This window comes from Salvelinus alpinus, chromosome 2, assembly GCF_045679555.1.
Source record: "Salvelinus alpinus chromosome 2, SLU_Salpinus.1, whole genome shotgun sequence".
Classification (NCBI taxonomy): Eukaryota; Metazoa; Chordata; class Actinopteri; order Salmoniformes; family Salmonidae; genus Salvelinus; species Salvelinus alpinus.
Window position 1 is genome coordinate 44,717,280 of NC_092087.1, and position 19,304 is coordinate 44,736,583.

The window sequence follows — 19,304 nt, forward strand, 5'->3', positions numbered from 1 at the left end:
AGAGGACTCACTCTCGCGAAAATCTGTCCTGAATTTTATGGGCATAATATGCAGACCTAAGCTTGTCGCCTGCATTCCCGCCTTTGAGACAGTGACTCGCATTGTTAGGGGGGAGAGATGAGCATCGTATCATTATATACAGATCTCTGATCACAGCCACTATCGAATTTAGAAAGGAAAGTTGCGCAGTGCGGATGCTGGCTTCCCCTAAAGTAAATTTTAAAAAATTGGCAAAATTATATAATTACTCCTGTATAAAATAAAAATCATTCAAAATACTTTACCAGAGAGCTTGAGCCACAGAGGCTCATTAGCTTATTTAAAAAAAAAAAATGGCTGTGGATTGTTTCAAAGTGCATAGGCCTACGCCTATTCGGGAAGCCAGCTATTTGGGCAGCGCGCGTGGCAAAAGGCCTAGCTGATTATTGAGTTGCGACTATCAGTGAAATATGTGAAGATAGTGTCTTGAGTATAATACACATTTTGAGACAAGAAGATATGGGCGTCTCTCTCCAGAATGCATGCACTCGGCTTTCCAGAATGTGCTCCGCTGTCTCCCGCCAATTCTTGCACATTCATTGTTTCATTGTGTGAATTGTTTATTTTTATCAATTCCCCATTACATATGTAACCAGTGGGCTTAGTAAATGTACCGTTAATCCCCATCATTTGGTTACATACATTTCTTTTATTTTCAATGGTATTGTTAACAAACACGCCCCCATAAAGAAAATGAGAATTAAAAACAGGTTCAGCCCCTGGTTCGACTGTGATCTTGCAGAGTTACTCCACCTCAAGAATTGCATTTGGAAAAAGGCTCGGCACACGCATACTCAGGCTGACTGGCTATCGTTCAGGCAAATTAGAAATAAGTGCACTCAGGCTATCCGGAAAACCAAAGTTAGTTACTTTAAGAAGCAGTTCTCTCTCTCTGGGTCTAACCCCAAGAAGTTCTGGAACACGGTTAAAGACCTGGAAAATATACCCTCCTCCTCGCAGCTGCCCATGTCCCTTAATGTTGATGATGTGGTTGTTACTGACAAGAAGCACATGGCTGAGCTCTTTAATCACCACTTCATTAAGTCAGGGTTCCTATTTGAATCAGCCATGCCTCCTTGCCCATCCAATAATTCCTCATCGCCCACCCCTTCTAATGCGACTATCCCTGAAGCTTCTCCCTCTTTTTCCCCTGCCCCGCTACAAAGTTTCTCCCTGCAGACAGTCAGAGTCCAAGGTGCTAAAGGACCACCTTAAACTTGACCCCAAAAAACCATCTGGGTCAGATGGTTTAGACCCTTTCTTCTAAGGTTGCTGCCCCTATCATCGCCAAGCCTGTCTCTCCTTTCTGGGGATGTTCCAATTGCTTGGAAGGCAGCCACAGTTCATCCTTTATTTAAAAGGGAGATCAAGCTGATCCTAACTGTTAAAGGCCTATTTCTATTTTGCCCTATTAATTAACCAAAAGTGTTGGAAAAACTTGTCAATAATCAACTGACTGGCTTTCTTGATGTCTAAAGTATTCTCTCGGGTATGCAATCTTGTTTCCGCTCAGGTTATGGATGTGTCACTGCAACCTTAAAGGTCCTCAATGATGTCACAATTGCCCTTGATTCAAAGCAATATTGTGCTGCTATTTTTATTGACTTGGCCAAAGCTTATGATACGGTAGACCATTCTATTCTTGTGGGCCGGCTAAGGAGTATTGGTGTCTCTGAGGGGACTTTGGCCTGGTTTGCTAATTAACTTCTTTGGGACAGGGGGGGCAGTATTGAGTAGCTTGGATAAAAAGGTGCCCAGAGTTAACTGCCTGCTACTCAGTCCTAAAAGCAAGAATATGCATATAATTAGTAGATTTAGATAGAAAACACTGAAGTTTCTAAAACTGTTTGAATGATGTCTGTGAGTATAACATAACTCATATGGCAGGCAAAAACCTGAGAAAAAATCCAACCAGGAAGTGGGGAATCTGAGGTTTGTAGATTTTCAACTCTTTGCCTATCCAAGATACAGTGGAAATGGGGTCATATTGCACTTCCTAAGGCTTCCACTAGATGTCAACAGTCTTTAGAACCTTGTTTGATGCTTCTACTGTAAAGGAGGGGGGAATGAGAGGGGATTGAGTCAGTGGTCTGGCAGAGTGCCATGAGCTGGTCATGCGCATTCACGTGAGAGGTAGCTTGCGTTCCATTGCATTTCTACAGACAAAGGAATTCTCCGGTTGGAACATTATTGAAGATTTATGATAAAAACATCCTAAAGATTGATTCTATACTTAGTTTGACATGTTTCTACGAACTGTAATATGACTTTTCGTCTGAACGTTCGCCTGGACCTGCCCGCGCGTCGTCAGTTTGGATTGTGTACTAAACGCGCAAACAAAAAGGAGGTATTTGGACATAAATGACGGACTTTATCGAACAAATCAAACATTTATTGTGGAACTGGGAATCCTGGGAGTGCATTCTGATGAAGATCATCAAAGGTAAGTGAATATATATAATGCTATTTCTGACTTTGTTGACTCCACAACATGGCGGATATCTGTTTGGCTTGTTTGGGCTCTGAACGCTCTACTCAGAATATTGCATGGTGTGCTTTTTCGGTCAAGCTTTTTTGAAAATCAGACACAGCGGTTGCATTAAGGAGAAGTTTATCTAAAGTTCCATGCATAACTCTTGTATTTTCATCAACATTTATGATGAGTATTTCTGTAAATTGATGTGGCTCTCTGCAAAATCACTGGATGTTTTGGAAGCATACATTACTGAACGTAACGCGCCAATGTAAACTGAGATTTTTGGATATAAATATGAACTTTATCGAACAAAACATACATGTATTGTGTAACATGAAGTCCTATGAGTGTCATCTGATGAAGATCATCAAAGGTTAGTGATTCATTTTATCTCTATTTCTGCTTTTTGTGACTCCTCTCTTTGGCTGGAAAAATGGCTGTGTTTTTCTGTGACTATGTACTGACCTAACATAATCGTTTGGTGTGCTTTCGTCGTAAAGCCTTTTTGAAATCTGACACGTTGGCTGGATTCACAACAAGTGTAGCTTTAATTTGGTGTATTGCATGTGTGATTTCATGAAAGTTACATTTTTATAGCAATTTATTTGAATTTGGCACTCTGCATTTTCACTGGATGTTGGCCATGCGGGACGCTAGCGTCCCACATATCCCAGAGAGGTTAACGTCAGAAAATCTGCCTTCTCAGCCACTGCCTGTCACCAAGGGAGTACTCCAACGCTCGATCCTAGGCCCCACGCTCTTCTCAATTTACATCAACAACATAGCTCAGGCAGTAGGAAGCTCACTCATCCGTTTATATGCAGATGATACAGTCTTATACTCAAGCTGGCCCCTCCCCGGATTTTGTGTTAAATGCTCTACAACAAAGATTTCTTAATGTCCAAGAAGCTTTCTCTACCCTTAACCTTGTTCTGAACACCTCCAAAACAAAGGTCATGTGGTTTGGTAAGAAGAATGCCCCTCTCCCCACAGGTGTTATTACTACCTCTGAGGGATTAGAGCTTGAGGTAGTCACCGCATACAAGTACTTGGGAGTATGGCTAAACGGTGCAGTGTCCTTCTCTCAGCACATATCAAAGCTGCAGGCTAAAGTTAAATCTAGACTTGGTTTCCTCTATCGTAATCGCTCCTCATTCACCCCAGCTGCCAAACTAACCCTGATTCAGATGACCATCCGACCTATGCTACATTACGGAGACATAATTTATAGATCGACAGGTAAGGGTGCTCTCGAGCGGCTAGATGTTCTTTACCATTCGGCCATCAGATTTGCCACTAATGCTCCTTATAGGACACATCACTGCACTCTATACTCCTCTGTAAACTGGTCATCGCTGTATACCCATCGCAAGACCCACTGGTTGATGCTTATTTATAAAACCCTCTTAGGCCTCACTCCCCCCTATCTGAGATATCTACTGCAGCTCTCATCCTCTACATACAACACCCGTTCTGCCAGTCACATTCTGTTAAAGGTCCCCAAAGCACACACATCCCTGGGTCGCTCCTCTTTTCAGTTCGCTGCAGCTAGTGACTGGAACGAGCGGCAACAAACACTCAAACTGGACAGTTTTATCTCAATCTCTTCATTCAAAGACTCAATCATGGACACTCTTACTGACAGTTGTGGCTGCTTTGTGTGATGTATTGTTGTCTCTACCTTCTTGCCCTTTGTGCTGTTGTCTGTGCCCAATAATGTTTGTACCATGTTTTGTGCTGCTACCATGTTGTGTTGCTACCAAGTTGTGTTGTCGCCTTGCTATGTTGTCGTCTTAGGTCTCTCTTTATGTAGTGTTGTCTCTCTTGTTGTGATGAGTGTTTTGTCCTATATTTATATTCTATTTATTTTTTCATCCCAGGCTCCAGGCCCCGCAGGAGGCCTTTTGCCTTTTGGTAGGCCGTCATTGTAAATAAGAGTTTGTTCTTAACTGACTTGCCTAGTTAAATAAAGGATAAATAAATACAAATACAATGTATTACAGTCATCTACTGTTCTCACTCTCGGAGTGGAAACGTTGTTTGCATTGTTCACGACCTGTTACACTTGTGAGAAACAGGTTTTGGATTATTTTAGAACCATCATTTAGGAGATTTGTCCATTTTTAATTGTCATTTGTTTGGATTGCTCCATGTGAGCAATGAGCATGTGTGTGGTAACTCTGTCCTGATAATGTTAAGGGGGTGCACATGCCTGAACACACCAACCTGCTGAGTTGATACAATGTTGCACTTCACTAGCGATAGCTCAAGTCAAGACAGATACAAAGGGAGGCAGACAGGCGGAGTATATATATTAATGCGATTGAAAGAACCTGAATTTATCAGGATATTTTCTACTCTTTTTATTTGGTCGGCTTTAGGTCTATGTATTTTACTTATTTGGCAATGGAAGTTATAGGCCTACTACTGCATTGATCTATAGCAGTGGTCGTCAACCTTTTCTGAGTCAAGATCACTTTGAGTCAAAATGCAAGCCGAGATCTAACGCACAGATTTTTTTTAAACATGACTTAAAAAACATAAGCCTATGCAACATTGACCAATTAAAAACAGTTCTGTAGCAATGAGGTTTGTACAGTAGGCTACAGGCCCAATACATTATCACTGCATATTGGCTGTTTGTATTGCCATTCAAATGTTGCTCTTCTCAGACCATTTTGAAATTATACTTAATTTTTTTAATTAGGTTTATGATCACACTCGTAAAGGATCATTTGTTGTATTACTTGTGAGGAACAGCTACAGTGGGGCGAAAAAGTATTTAGTCAGCCACCAATTGTGCAAGTTCTCCCACTTAAAAAGATGAGAGAGGCCTGTAATTTTCATCATAGGTACACTTCAACTATGACAGACAAAATGAGAAACAAACATCTTTTTTTTAATGAATTTATTTGCAAATTATGGTGGAAAATAAGTATTTGGTCAATAACAAAAGTGTATCTCAATACTTTGTTATATACCCTTTGTTGGCAATGACAGAGGTCAAACGTTTTCTGTAAGTCTTCACAAGGTTTTCACACACTGTTGCTGGTATTTTGGCCCATTCCTCCATGCAGATCTCCTCTAGAGCAGTGATGTTTTGGGGCTGTTGCTGGGCAACACGTACTTTCAACTCCCTCCAAAGATTTTCTATGGGGTTGAGATCTGGAGACTGGCTAGGCCACTCCAGGACCTTGAAATGCTTCTTACGAAGCCACTCCTTCGTTGCCCGGGCGGTGTGTTTGGGATCATTGTCATGCTGAAAGACCCAGCCACGTTTCATCTTCAATGCCCTTGCTGATGGAAGGAGGTTTTCACTCAAAATCTCACGATACATGGCACCATTCATTCTTTCCTTTACACAGATCAGTCGTCCTGGTCCCTTTGCAGAAAAACAGCCCCAAAGCATGATGTTTCCACCCCCACGCTTCACAGTAGGTATGGTGTTCTTTGGATGCAACTCAGCATTCTTTGTCCTCCAAACACGACGAGTTGAGTTTTTACCAAAAAGTTATATTTTGGTTTCATCTGACCATATGACATTCTCCCAATCTTCTTCTGGATCATCCAAATGCTCTCTAGCAAACTTCAGACGGGCCTGGACATGTACTGGCTTAAGCAGGGGGACACGTCTGGCACTGCAGGATTTGAGTCCCTGGCGGCGTAGTGTGTTACTGATGGTAGGCTTTGTTACTTTGGTCCCAGCTCTCTGCAGGTCATTCACTAGGTCCCCCCGTGTGGTTCTGAGATCTTGCGTGGAGCCCCAGATCGAGGGAGATTATCAGTGGTCTTGTATGTCTTCCATTTCCTAATAATTGCTCCCACAGTTGATTTCTTCAAACCAAGCTGCTTACCTATTGCAGATTCAGTCTTCCCAGCCTGGTGCAGGTCTACAATTTTGTTTCTGGTGTCCTTTGACAGCTCTTTGGTCTTGGCCATAGTGGAGTTTGGAGTGTGACTGTTTGAGGTTGTGGACAGGTGTCTTTTATACTGATAACAAGTTCAAACAGGTGCCATTAATACAGGTAATGAGTGGAGGACAGAGGAGCCTCTTAAAGAAGAAGTTACAGGTCTGTGAGAGCCAGAAATCTTGCTTGTTTGTAGGTGACCAAATACTTATTTTCCACCATAATTTGCTAATAAATTCATTAAAAATCCTACAATGTGATTTTCTGGATTCTTTTTTCTCATTTTGTTTGTCATAGTTAAAGTGTACCTATGATGAAAATTACAGGCCTCTCTCATCTTTTTAAGTGGGAGAACTTGCACAATTTGTGGCTGACTAAATACTTTTTTGCCCCACTGTAAGTGAGCATAATAATGTGCTTATTTTTACTGGACTGAATCTGATGGTCAGTCTGAGAGGCAGGGAGGGAGGGAGGGAGGGAGGGAGGGAGGGAGGGAGGGAGGGAGGGAGGGAGGGAGGGAGGGAGGGAGGGAGGGAGCAGCGGTGAGGCTGCCTCACCCAACTCACCGTCCCTCCGCCCTCCTTCCCTCCGCTGAGAAAAGGGGACACAGTCTTCCAGCTGAAACTCAAGTCGCACTGCATTATTTCTGCCTAATGCACCAAATCATGCTGTTACTCCTATGACCAGAGAAAGTGAAATATTCCTGAATATTAAAAAGACACAAGACGCTGATAATAAAGCAAAATTATTGGAACACTTTGCTATACTCATTTATTGCAGCTGCAGTGCTGGTTCATGTGGAAGTAGGGAGAACGCATATTTTATGGCTTATAAAAGTGTTAGCAGTACTGAATAATAACAAACATGAACTTGCACATAAAAACAGCAGCTCTTTGCTATATTCATTGAGTCTCTCTCTAGTCATGGAGAGAGTCTCACTCAATTGTCTCTCTCTAGTTTTGAAATCTCAGTATCAACTTTGCTGTGCGTTCAAGGCTTCTTTTTCCAGTCTATGGCTCGAGGAAACTGTGCAGACACGGTGATCTGAGCTATCTGATTGGCCAGCGGTAGGACTATATGTGCACTTGATTTGCTCTCTGGGCCTGCCGGGAAGGTGGAGTTCTAACTTCAGACACATGAAATGGTTAAAAATGGGAACGTTTTGCCTTACCTTGCGCTAGGGCTGCAGAATCAAGTGCATCTACCGCCAACAACATGAAACGAATACAAAAAACAGGAACGCAAGGCTTTATGTTTTTCTTTTCTTTTACAGAAACTCTTGGTGACCGACTAGGAATGCGATCGATCATGATCGACTGGTTGGGGACCACTGGCCTAGAGGCTCTCTCTGAGTTCCAAGCGCAATTTTTTTTTGCGTCCAATGGAACACGGTGTATCAATGTGTCCATATGGCAAAGGCTGGTACTCTTGCATTAGTTGCGTTTTAACTTTTAGATTTGTATCATTTTAATTCAGATTTTTATGATTAACCACATGAAAATCATTTTGAGAAACGAAAACGTTTTATTGAAATAAAACTATTCTACAAAAATGCACATATAACAACAATTATAACTGGCACGCAGATCGATAGAAATGGTCGGATACATTGTAAGCCACTCCAAACTTGAAAGTCACAAGCTGCCTATGGTCTTAATGGTTGTTTATTATTTTAAAAAACGGGCCCGCCTATAGAAATGAAATGCCCGTCCAATTGATTAGTTCTGGTGCCGGCACTGCCTTCCTCTCTAGCTGTAGCCAGAGAAAAATGATATGGGTGGGGGAAGTCGACCACACACCCACTCGTCCAATGACATAACAGCAGTTGGTTAGCTAGCTAACGTTAGGCTCTGTGCTTTTAGCTTGCCAAATAAATAGCTACATAAATAGATAAGCTAGCATATTAGCCACGTTGTGATCATTCCCCTTGCTAGTCTGATTGTATTGGCATTCCCAGCCTTAGTTAGCTACATTCGTTAATTTTTCCCCCAAAAGAATTAGTAATTGAAACTGAAACCGTACATACTGAATTGCTGGAGGAAGCCAACAATATACAAGGCCATCTGTGATTTACAACTAGACAGCAATATTTGTTGGACTTCCAAGAATTAGCAGAAATCCCACTCTGGAACTTTGATATGGCCGTAGAGTATATTATGTTCAACAATATATTGAAAAATGTGCCAAATCCAAAATGTTAGAGGGGCTAAAACTTTTATTTCGGCTCTGTACCACAGCATTTTGGATTTGAGATCAAATGTTTCATATGAAGCGACAGTACAGAATTTCACCTTTTATTTGAGGGTATTTTCATACACATCTGTTTCACCGTTTAGAAATGAAAGCACTTTATGCATCTTGTCCCCCAACTTAAAAGGTATCATAAGTATTTGGACAAATTCAGATATATGTTTATTAAAGTAGTCAAAAGTTTAGTATTTGGTCCAATATTCCTAGCACGCAATGACTACATCAAGCTTGTGACTCTACACACCTGTTGGATGCATTTGCAGTTCGTTGGGGTTGTGTTTCAGATTATGTTGTGACCAATATAAATAAATTGTAAATAACATATTGTGCATTTAATGTGGATACTACCATGATTATGGATAATCATGACTGAATCGTTAATAATGATGAGTAAGAAAGTTAGAGGCATAAATATCATAAACCACCCCCCTCCTCTCCCAATAAAATGCAAACCTCTCATGTTATTGGTAATGGTGAAAAGTCAGCATGTCACTCATAATTATTAACGATTCAATTCATTATCATATAATTGAACTTGTCCAAATACTTATGACACCTTCAAATTGGGGAACAAGATACATAAAGTGCTTTTATTTCTAAACGGTAAAACATATGTATGAAAATACCCTCAAAGAAAAGGTGACATTCTGTACTGTTGCCTCATATTAAACATTTGATCTCAAATCCAAAATGCTGGAGTATAGACCAAAACGTAAAGTTTTAGCTCACTGTCCAAATAAATACGTAGGGGAGTGTATACAATATGGGTTCTTACTGGTAGCTGATTGCAGTTAAGTTGAGTTCATAAAACAACAATGTTTGAACCATAAGAAGACTACAATTGGCAAGCTGCTGCTAGTGCTTTAAAGGGGCGGTGAAGACCCAATGAACGGCATTGTGATCCAGAAGTGGCACAACAACATTGTAACATGAGAGTTGTTCTCACCTTCTCCTAGCGTCTGCTTCAGTAGATCATGCTTGGCCTGTAGTTTCACTATGAGGTTGCTGCCATTCAGGTACTCTTTAAATTTCTATACAGGCAGACAGAGACAGTCAGAGAGACAGAGAATGCAAAGAGAGAGAGAGAGAGAGAAATACTTTTACAATGTGTAATATATGACATTTAGCGGACACTTTTATCCAAAGCAATTTATAGTAAGTAGTACAGTGAGTGAATTAATGTTTAATATGTAATCCTTGCAGGAATTAAACCTTGGCAATCCTAGCTAATGCCACACTCTTACAAACTGAGCCACACTTGCGACTGTAGGCTACAGTCAGTACTGCATTACAGCAAAAGGTTAATTTCATAATTCATTTGCATGACTTGTATCAGCAAAGCCTGATGATAATACCAGTCAAATGAATTCACAACCAGATGGTTGCCTGTCTGAATTCCACAGGGCATAATGCTGCATAATGATGAACACTGGAGAAAGCCACTAAACTTGAATGCATAAGTACTCTAATATCAGTATGTAATTCATTAATAAAAATGAAAAAAGCATTTCTAATGCACTGTAAGTTAGTTGTGTTAATACAATAATAATAATAATAATGTATGACACTATTATACTTTTTGTAAAGTGACTTACAGTACACTTATGTGATCCCTTTGGGAATTGAACCCATGATGACAATGTTCTGGGGTCGAGCTGGGCTGAGCTCCCTGCTATCCAGGACCTCTATACCAGGTGGTGTCAGAGGAAGACGTACATTTTTTTCTAAGAATTCTGCCTTCAAAGCCATAGACTGTTCACTTTGCTACCGCACAGCAAGCGGTACCGATGCACCAAGTCTGGAACCAACAGGACCCTGAACAGCTTCTACCACCATAAGACTGCTAAACAAGACTTCTAAATGGCTACCTGCTGCTACTGGCCATTGACCCTTTTTTGGACTAAACCTCCGGCACTTGCTCTATGCACACACACTGGACTCTACCCACACACTCACACATACCTACATTGACACCCCAACACACACTGCATATGCCCATGCACACATAACATGCGCACACATGCATATTAACTGCACACACACATTCATTCAAACCCACACACACACTGCTGCTATTGTCTATTATCTATCCTCTTGCCTAGTCACTTGAACCCTACTTATACACCGAGTGTACAAAACATTAGCAACACCTTCCTAATATTCAGAACAGCCTTGGGGTATGGATTCTACAAGGTGTCAAAAGCATTCCACAGGGAACCTCTGTTCTAGTCTCAAATCTCTGGAAGACTGAAACAGGTTTCCCTCAAGAATTTCCCTGTATTTAGCGCCATCCATCATTCTTTCAATTCTGACCAGTTTCCCAGTCCTTGCCGATGAAAAACATCCCCACAGCATGGGATGGTGCTCTCGGGGTGATGCAAGGTGTTGGGTTTGCGCCAGACATAGGGTTTTCCTTGATGGCCAAAAATCTCAATTTTAGTCTTATCTGACCAGAGTACCTTCTTCCATATGTTTGGGGAGTCTCCCACATGCCTTCTGGCGAACACCAAAAGTGTTTGCTTATTTTTTCTTGAAGAAATTGCTTTTTTCTGGACACTCTTCCGTAAAGCCCAGCTCTGTGGAGTATACGGCTTAAAGTGGTCCTATGGAGAGATACTCCAATCTCCGCTGTGGAGCTTTGCAGCTCCTTCAGGGTTATCGTTGGTCTCTTTGTTGCCTCTCTGATTAATGCCCTCCTTGCCTGGTCCGTGAGTTCTGGTGGGCGGCCCACTCTTGGCAGGTTTATGGTGGTGCCATATTCTTTCCATGTTTTAATAATGGATTTAATGGTGCTCCGTGGGACATTTAAAGTTTATGATATTTTTTTTTTATAACCCAACCCTGATCTGTACTTCTCCACAACTTTGTCCCTGACCTGTTTGGAGAGCTCCTTGGTCTTCATGGTGCCCGCTTGCTTGGCATTGCCCCTTGCTTGGTGGTGTTGCAGACTCTGAGGTCTTTCAGAACAGGTGTATATATACTGAGATCATGTGACAGATCATCTGACAAACAGATTGCACACAGATGGACTTTATATAACTAATTATGTGACTTCGGAAGGTAATTGGTTGCTTCAGATCTTATTTAGGGGCAAAGGGGGTGAATACATATGCACGCAGCACATTTCCGTTGTAATTTTTTTTTATTTCACTTCACCAATTTGGACTATTTTGTGCATGTCCATTACATGAAATCCAAATAAAAATCTATTCAAATTACAGGTTGTAATGCAACAAAATACGAAAAACGCCAAGGGGGATGAAAACTTTTGCAAGGTACTGTACCAGGAAGCATTCATACAAATGAGAAAGAAAAACATTTCTAATGCTTTGTAAGCGTGGTTAGTTGTCAAAGCCAATCACAGTGAAGTCTTAAGTCAAGTGACTTATCAGAGCCACTCACAGTGAAGTAGAAGCCCTCCGTCTCCTGCTGGTTGGCTCGTCTCTTAGCAACGTTGACCTTGCTCATGTAGGAGTCGGACGAGGCAGACTTGACCGACTCAGTGGACTGGCTGTGTTGGAAAGCCTCAGACACATCAAAGTCCTCAACCGTCAGCATGTCCTGCAGCGTCTGCATGGTGGCATCCAGGGTCTTTCTTACCTAAGAAACACAAAAAGGGAAGAGTCATTATTAAACTGTGTCACAACATCAATATTCACAGTGTTTTCCTTGCAACACAATGAGACTTCAATTGTAATTGTATAATGCTCTTAAATCTGTATGGGACTGTATCAACAGTGGACTAATGAAACAAATACCAAAAGATAGTTTTTGAGTCGATTTTTCCTTTAAGAGCAAAATGTCAAATTAAAGAACAAAATGTCCCACATCTACACTAGTATGACTTCTGCAGACACCATCTTGATCACAGTACTACATCCTACAACCGCTTGCATAATATATAATGTAAAGTTCAGTCAGCCCGGTAGGGGACATGTTTTCTGGTGTGAGTGTGTGACCGTGTGAAGATAATTAGGAAGATAACTGGTGTTCTGTCTGTGTGAGAGGGAGAGGAACTCAGCAGAGGGAGCACCTCCATATTCATAGGAGATAAGCTGAACGCATAGCACAAATACGGTGACCTTTACACACATCTGTCTGAATCACTGCAGCAGCATGAAGCAAGCAGGCAGGCAGACAGGCAGGCAGGCTCTGTAGCTGGAGGCCTGGATGCAGTGCTAGCTGCTAGGGCCTGGCTGCCTGCCTGGTTTGGTGGGCAATGGGGAAGAGATGGAAGATGAGAGTCAACCCTAGGGCCACACCTTCGTCAGTTTAGAAGATGTATTGTGCATGAACGCTGCTTGGGTAACAGTCCTCGTACAGTAGGGGCTCCCCTGCCCGCTTGTTAGATGAGAGGCAATCCCAAGGGCTACACTTTGCTTGTGAGAGAGAGTGTGCGTGAATGCATTATTGTGTGTGTGAATGTTTGTGAGAGGGAGGGACTGTGTGTGTGTGTGTGCACGCACGCGCATAATTATAGTGTGAGTAGGAAAACGCCTTCAGCCGACATGAACATGGTCAACAGTACAGTAATGCAGTCAGTGTGTGGTTCACCAGAGCTGCTGGGGTCATCTGTTGGCCCTGAGTGGATATAAGCCTGTCTGTTTGAGTATTCATGATGTGCATCTAAACATGAGTCACAAATTTTGCCTATAGCCCTCTGCCTAGATGGATTTCTGAAGAGACAAGAAAAGACTGACAGTATATCAGTTTTAACATACTGAATGTTTCCATATCCTGTATGCATGTTTTTCCCTAAAAAGTTCAGCAGGGCACAACTTGTGTAACACACAATAGTATAGGTATTGGATGAAGCTCAATGTTAAATTCAAATCTCCCTACTATCATATCTAAGCCAATATGATAACAATCTAGATGAAAAATCGCAAATCGACTTGGAGGTACACAACACACTCCTCGCCTTTCATCATGAGCCGTCCGGCCGTTACCGGACTTTCTGTGCCTACCTAGCTCAAATCCTAGACATCGGATTAAAATGAGACTATAGCGTCCATAAAGTGACCATTGGACTTCATTTTTTGGGGGATTGACTAAGTTTGTAGGTTTAACATTTAAAAAACATAGATATGTATAATTTATCGTTCTCACGTGCTCATTTCTGTCTATTAAGAACCAACGATGTGGTACCTTTTTGTAACATTCTCTGACATGTACAATAAGGACAATACTCATGACATTCCTGTCTACAATGTTCCACAATTTTTACCTACTGAACATGGCCCAGGTGATACTGGTTTACTGACTCTGACCATGTGACTATGTTAGGGTTAGAGCTCACCTCCTCGTTCTCTATCTTGAGCGTGCCCAGGCGGGACTGGAGCTGGTGGTGACGCATCAGGAGCTCTGTCTGCACCGGCTGCTGGGCACTCACCTGACACACCTGGTGAGGATTGATTAGATTAGATGGATGGATGGATACTGTAGATAGAGATCAGGCTTTCCGTTAAGAACATGTGGCGCCGGACAATGTGATTTAAAGATTTAAATTTACTGGCCATTTGAGAAATTTACCGGACCCATATGCATTGGGTTCGTAACCCATTGGTGGTCTACCCCCGGTGCTCAGAATGACAGAAATAACATTTACATTGTTGGGTTCTGAGAATAGGAAATATACTTTTTCATTTCACTGAGAGAGAGAGGGTAGTGTATAACGTTTACATTATGTCAGGATATGTTATTGTTAGCCATCTGGGATCCTATGGGAGGGAAACTCTGGGAGGAGAAGAGAGACAGTCTGGTGCCAGTCACCATGACAGCCTTGAGTTGCAGAGGAGTGAGCACTTTGGGGTAGAGGTCAGGTCAGATGAAGTGAGGAAGAACAGATATTACTAAGGTTCTATATTGGTTGTTCAGATGGGTAGGAGGAGACACAGCATAGGAGAAAGAGTTAAATAATAGTGCTTGGGTGAATATGTTTTCATCGATTCAGCTGTTCGTTCCTTTGGGAAGAATAAACTTGGTTTAAGCTTCCACAGTGTCCGTTGAGTTATTACTCTAATAATCAGAACCTAACAACATTACGGTAATTCATTTTAACAGAACATGCAACTCCTGCAATAAAGCAGCCAATAAAACGTAATTTTCAAACATTTGCCTAAATGCAATTTGCGGGAAAACACAATTCTAAACAGTGCACCTGATGCCAGCAGTATATGACAGAGATGAAAATCTCCTTAGAAAGAGGGTGACTCTAAAGATGCAACAACTAGGACGGGTTGCTATTATGACTAGGATTGTACCTTTGGCTTCTGGACAACAAAAGAAAGTTGATATGAAAACGAATAGAACAGGAGAGAAATGGCATATGAGGAAGTCTTTCATGGGCAGTGCGCGTGGCAAAAGGCCTAGTTGATTATTGAGTTGCGGCTGTCAGTGAAAAACGTCTCAAATATATGTGAAGATGTGTATATTTTTAAATGTTGAGACAAGGGACGAAAATAGACTATAGGTGCGTCTCTCTCCAGAATGCACTCGGCTGTCTCCCACCAATTATTTTGCACATTCATTGTTTTAATTGCCCTTTGATTGTTTATTATGATCCATTCCCATTACATACTGTACGTCACCAGTAGTAAATGTACTGTTAATCCTAGTCATTTGGTTGCATAAAGTTCTGTTAACACATTGTATTACTAATTAGGCCTACAGTCATTTACCATTCTCATTCTCAGAGTGGAAACGCTGTTTGCAGAATTCACAACCTGCTACACTTGTGAGAAACAAGTTTAGGTTTATTTCATCACTATCATTTATGAGTTTAGCCTTTTTCCCCCCATTGTCTTTTGTTTGGAGTGCTCCGTGTGAGCAATGAGCTTTGGTCTGGTTTCTCTGTCTTGTTAATGTTGAGGGAGCACGCATAGAAGTAGCCTACCTGGCCTGCTGCGCACAAATGTAGGAAAGTGCCCATTTGAGGATGTTTTCTGCTTGTCTTAACTCACCATATCCAACACTAATAAGCTGAGCTTTTCAGTCATTTTTTCTTCACCCCACACAGTAAGAGTAAGTCAATGAAGTCTTGTTTTTTTAAAGTTTTTTTTACATCTTTGCAAATGATAGCCTAATAGTTCCTATTTTAAAATTATTTCCAGCAATCTCCTCCTCAATATTAACCAAGCCTCGGTGTGAAAGAGGAAAATACCATGATCTGATGATGCCATATATCCAGTGGAAAAGTCATAAAATACCTTTCCCTTGCACAAAAACAGCTGTCTGACCCAAGCTCACTGGCATGGGAGACCTTGAAGGCCTGGAATAGGTTAGTTGATACAATGTTGCAAAGTTCACTAGAGACAGCTTCAGGCCAGACCCAGTTGATTGATTTGATACAATGTTGCACTTGAAACCTCAAGTCAAGACAGACAAAGGGAGGCAGAGAGGCTGAGTAGAGAGAAAATCTGCTTGAAAGAACCAGCATTTTCAGCAGTATATTTTCAAACCTGGCATTGCTGTTACAATCACCCCTCCAATCACACACCCTCCGCCTCCCTCACCTCATCGCCCATGTGTGGCTGGTAGTCGAAGCGTGTGGGCGGGCAGAAGATCTGACTGTGCACGTCCATGACCCTGTGTTTGTCCCCTCTGACATCCATGGCATCCACGGCCCCCTCCAGCTGGTCCAGTCCCTCGTGGCGGGACGTCTCCAGGCTGTACTCTGCAGACAGGTAGGTCCTCAGGGTCCGCGCCAGGCTGGCATGGTAGCCCATGTCACAGCACTGGGGGGAGGCATGGACAACACAACACACAGTCATTACCATAGAAATAACTAACCCTTCCCCAGGTCACAGACAGGGAAAATACACAGTCATTATGACAGCAATAACCATAAACCTCACCCAGGTTGAGATGAGTAGGAAAAATGCCCCGTCATTAAAGTCACATTCACAAATCATTGTTTTTTTCCATCTAGAACCTGACAGCCGTTCCTCAAATGTCTACTAAATATGTACACCAAATACAGTCATTACCATAGACTTAGAACTACTACAATGGAAATGTCTGTTCTAGTAATTATATTTCTATGGTTACCACCATTGGGAAGCACATGTTAGTTCCAAACCAATGGGGAGAGATACTGTGTCACAAGATGCTATTATGCGTCCATCTATCAAACCATCTATTACTGTATCAATTATTCATTAAATCCATTGCAATCAATAAAATGCTAACTTCAAACAAAATAGGAGATACGGTGTCAGATGCTACTCTGCTTCAATCCATCAAACTACTGTATCTATTATTTATTGCAATCAATAGAACGCTAACTTTGAATAAAATACCCTGTATTACAAGATGCCACTGGGCTTTTGTGTATCAAATGGATTCTACCATTCTCATGTTGTTGTAATCAGCATGTCCTGTACCACCCACTCACATCTATCATGTCAGAGACATCGTGGATGTAATATTTGGCCACCAGAGCATTGGTCGCGGCCAGGTTCAACAAATAGTCGTTCCGGGCTTTAATGCACTTCAGCTTGTTTTCAGAGTATTTGGCTTGTCTCTGGGGAGAGAGGGAGAAGAAGAGAGAGAGGGAGACAGAGAGACAAATATCAGTAAACCATAGATGATCTCTCTCTGAAAGGATTCTTATACCAAGGGTGTAAAACATTTTGTTCCATCTATGGAAGTCTAATCTGATCAAAATCATTTACATGGGACACATGAAACAAGAGGTCCAGTCTTACCACGGCAACAAAACCAGTTAACGTTTCTGGTCATTAGTGTATACATTAACTGATGAAATGTCAGACGCTAATGCATCCAAGTCCTCAGAGCTTTTACAGACAATTGGGAGAACACACACACACACACTCAGCCCAAGCCACACCTTCTCCTTCATCTTCTCCATCTTCTTGACGGAGCTGCGTCGCTGTGGGCGGTCGTCATGGCGCAAGAGGCTGGTGCTGACCTCATTGGCCTTGCCAATCTGCTTCTCTTCCTGTTTCTCCGCCTCCTTCAGCTTGCTCTCGGCGCTGACGCTCTCGGTGTGGTACATGTGGTAGGTCTTCATCACCTACCCGGGGACAGGAGGACGACAAGGGTTAGAGCGGTGTGTCTGTGTGAACATTAAAACAGGACATTGTACAGAACATTAAAAATCAACTACATGTACACGTCAAGGCTCTTGGTCTGGACGTTGACATTGGTCATGAGACTAACTCAACAGAGTAACGCGGCAACACACTAAAACTCACGATAAGCGTGTAACAGACGCTGTCAATGGGAGATTGGTTAGACGTGCATATCTAAAGTTAGGATTCAGCATACTAATCCGCGTGTCCTGTAAACTCAATGAGAACACAGAAAGACAGCTACTGTCAAATCTGTTAAGGATTTGTGACCGAGTGCTAAAATTAGGTTACTTCTGTCCTGTTTCTCTCCCCTCACGCACTACAAACTCACCCTCTCTCTTACACGTCTCCTAGCAACTCTGATTGAGGTAATCGATGTGAGGAGAGTGCAAGTGAAACCAGCAGGAAGATTGTCGTAGCCAAGTTACAGAGATCTTTTTCTCGAGCTGAGTCACAGAGAACCTTTCCTCGTTCCTCTGGCTGCTGCTGGGTGTGAAACAAGAGAGGAGCCTTTGGTTCTGACTTGAAGTCAGATCAAGCTGGAGACGTGTTGAAGCCAAGCTGGCTCTCACATTGTGCATTATGCATCAACACTGTACATAAAACATGTACAAGTATGTACAAGTACTAGCTATTAACTATGTCACCGACGTACACATGATAAAAAGCAAAATCAATGAAAATCTGCATCATTATGTTGCATGTCATGCAGAATCATTCCTCATGCGGCCATTTGGTGTATTTAAAGCCCAGGCATTTTCAATTGGTTGCATGCTAGCTGCTGCACAGTGTGGTCGTGTTATTTTACCAATGCTCACTGGCCTGCCTACAACACTTAAATATCTATCTGAGGGATGTGAATGGACAGACACTGCATGTGTCGACACTAGTCAGTCACAGCCATTCTATATCCATTTCAACACAGTGTTCCAACCAAAACAAACGAACAGGATCAACATTCTAATACAATTGATATAATACCAGCCTCTGTAACGTGACTGCTGGTTTAGCTGTCTGGCTGGTGGACAATGTCATTCTCTACATATTGATTGTAATCCAGGACTCTGGCTAAACAGCCGATAGAGTCCATACTGTCTGTGTTACAGAGCGATGCCCTGGCATTTCAGAAACAGGCATCACATTTCACAAATGAGTGCCTTCCTGTCACAAACACACACACAGATATACACACACATTCACGCATGCACAAGCACACACATCAAGTCACACAACGTCAGGAAGACAAAGGAGCTGATCGTGGACTACCCGAAAGCCATAAGACTGTTGAACAGTTAATTAAACACCTACCTACATGTACATTGTACTTCAATCAATCAATCACCTAACCAAACCTACATGTACATATTATCTAAATCAATCACCCCAACTACTTCGTACCCCAGTACACGACTCAGTACTGGTACTCCTTGTATATAACTTATATATAGCCTCGTTATTATTATTTTATTGTGTTACTATTTTCTTTTAATCCATTTGTAATGTTCTTACTTTTTAACTGCATTGTTGGGAAAGGGC

General features: G+C 41.9%; 1 protein-coding gene across 5 annotated transcripts in view; it reads right to left on the bottom strand.

Annotated features, from left to right (window-relative positions):
• The window catches only part of LOC139562881 (SLIT-ROBO Rho GTPase-activating protein 3-like), a 69,323-nt gene that overhangs the window by 17,015 nt on the left and 33,004 nt on the right, over positions 1–19,304 (bottom strand). For all 5 annotated transcript variants that reach the window (XR_011672461.1, XM_071381021.1, XM_071381016.1 and 2 more), the window contains exons 5-10: positions 17,525–17,710; positions 17,069–17,197; positions 16,188–16,409; positions 13,973–14,074; positions 12,076–12,273; positions 9,620–9,704 (exon numbers count right to left, since the gene is read on the bottom strand). Coding sequence is in view for 4 of the 5 variants with exons in the window: in XM_071381021.1 (XP_071237122.1) it covers positions 9,620–9,704; positions 12,076–12,273; positions 13,973–14,074; positions 16,188–16,409; positions 17,069–17,197; positions 17,525–17,710 (922 nt within the window). In the remaining variant the exon portion in view is untranslated. The remainder of the gene's footprint in view (positions 1–9,619; positions 9,705–12,075; positions 12,274–13,972; positions 14,075–16,187; positions 16,410–17,068; positions 17,198–17,524; positions 17,711–19,304) is intronic.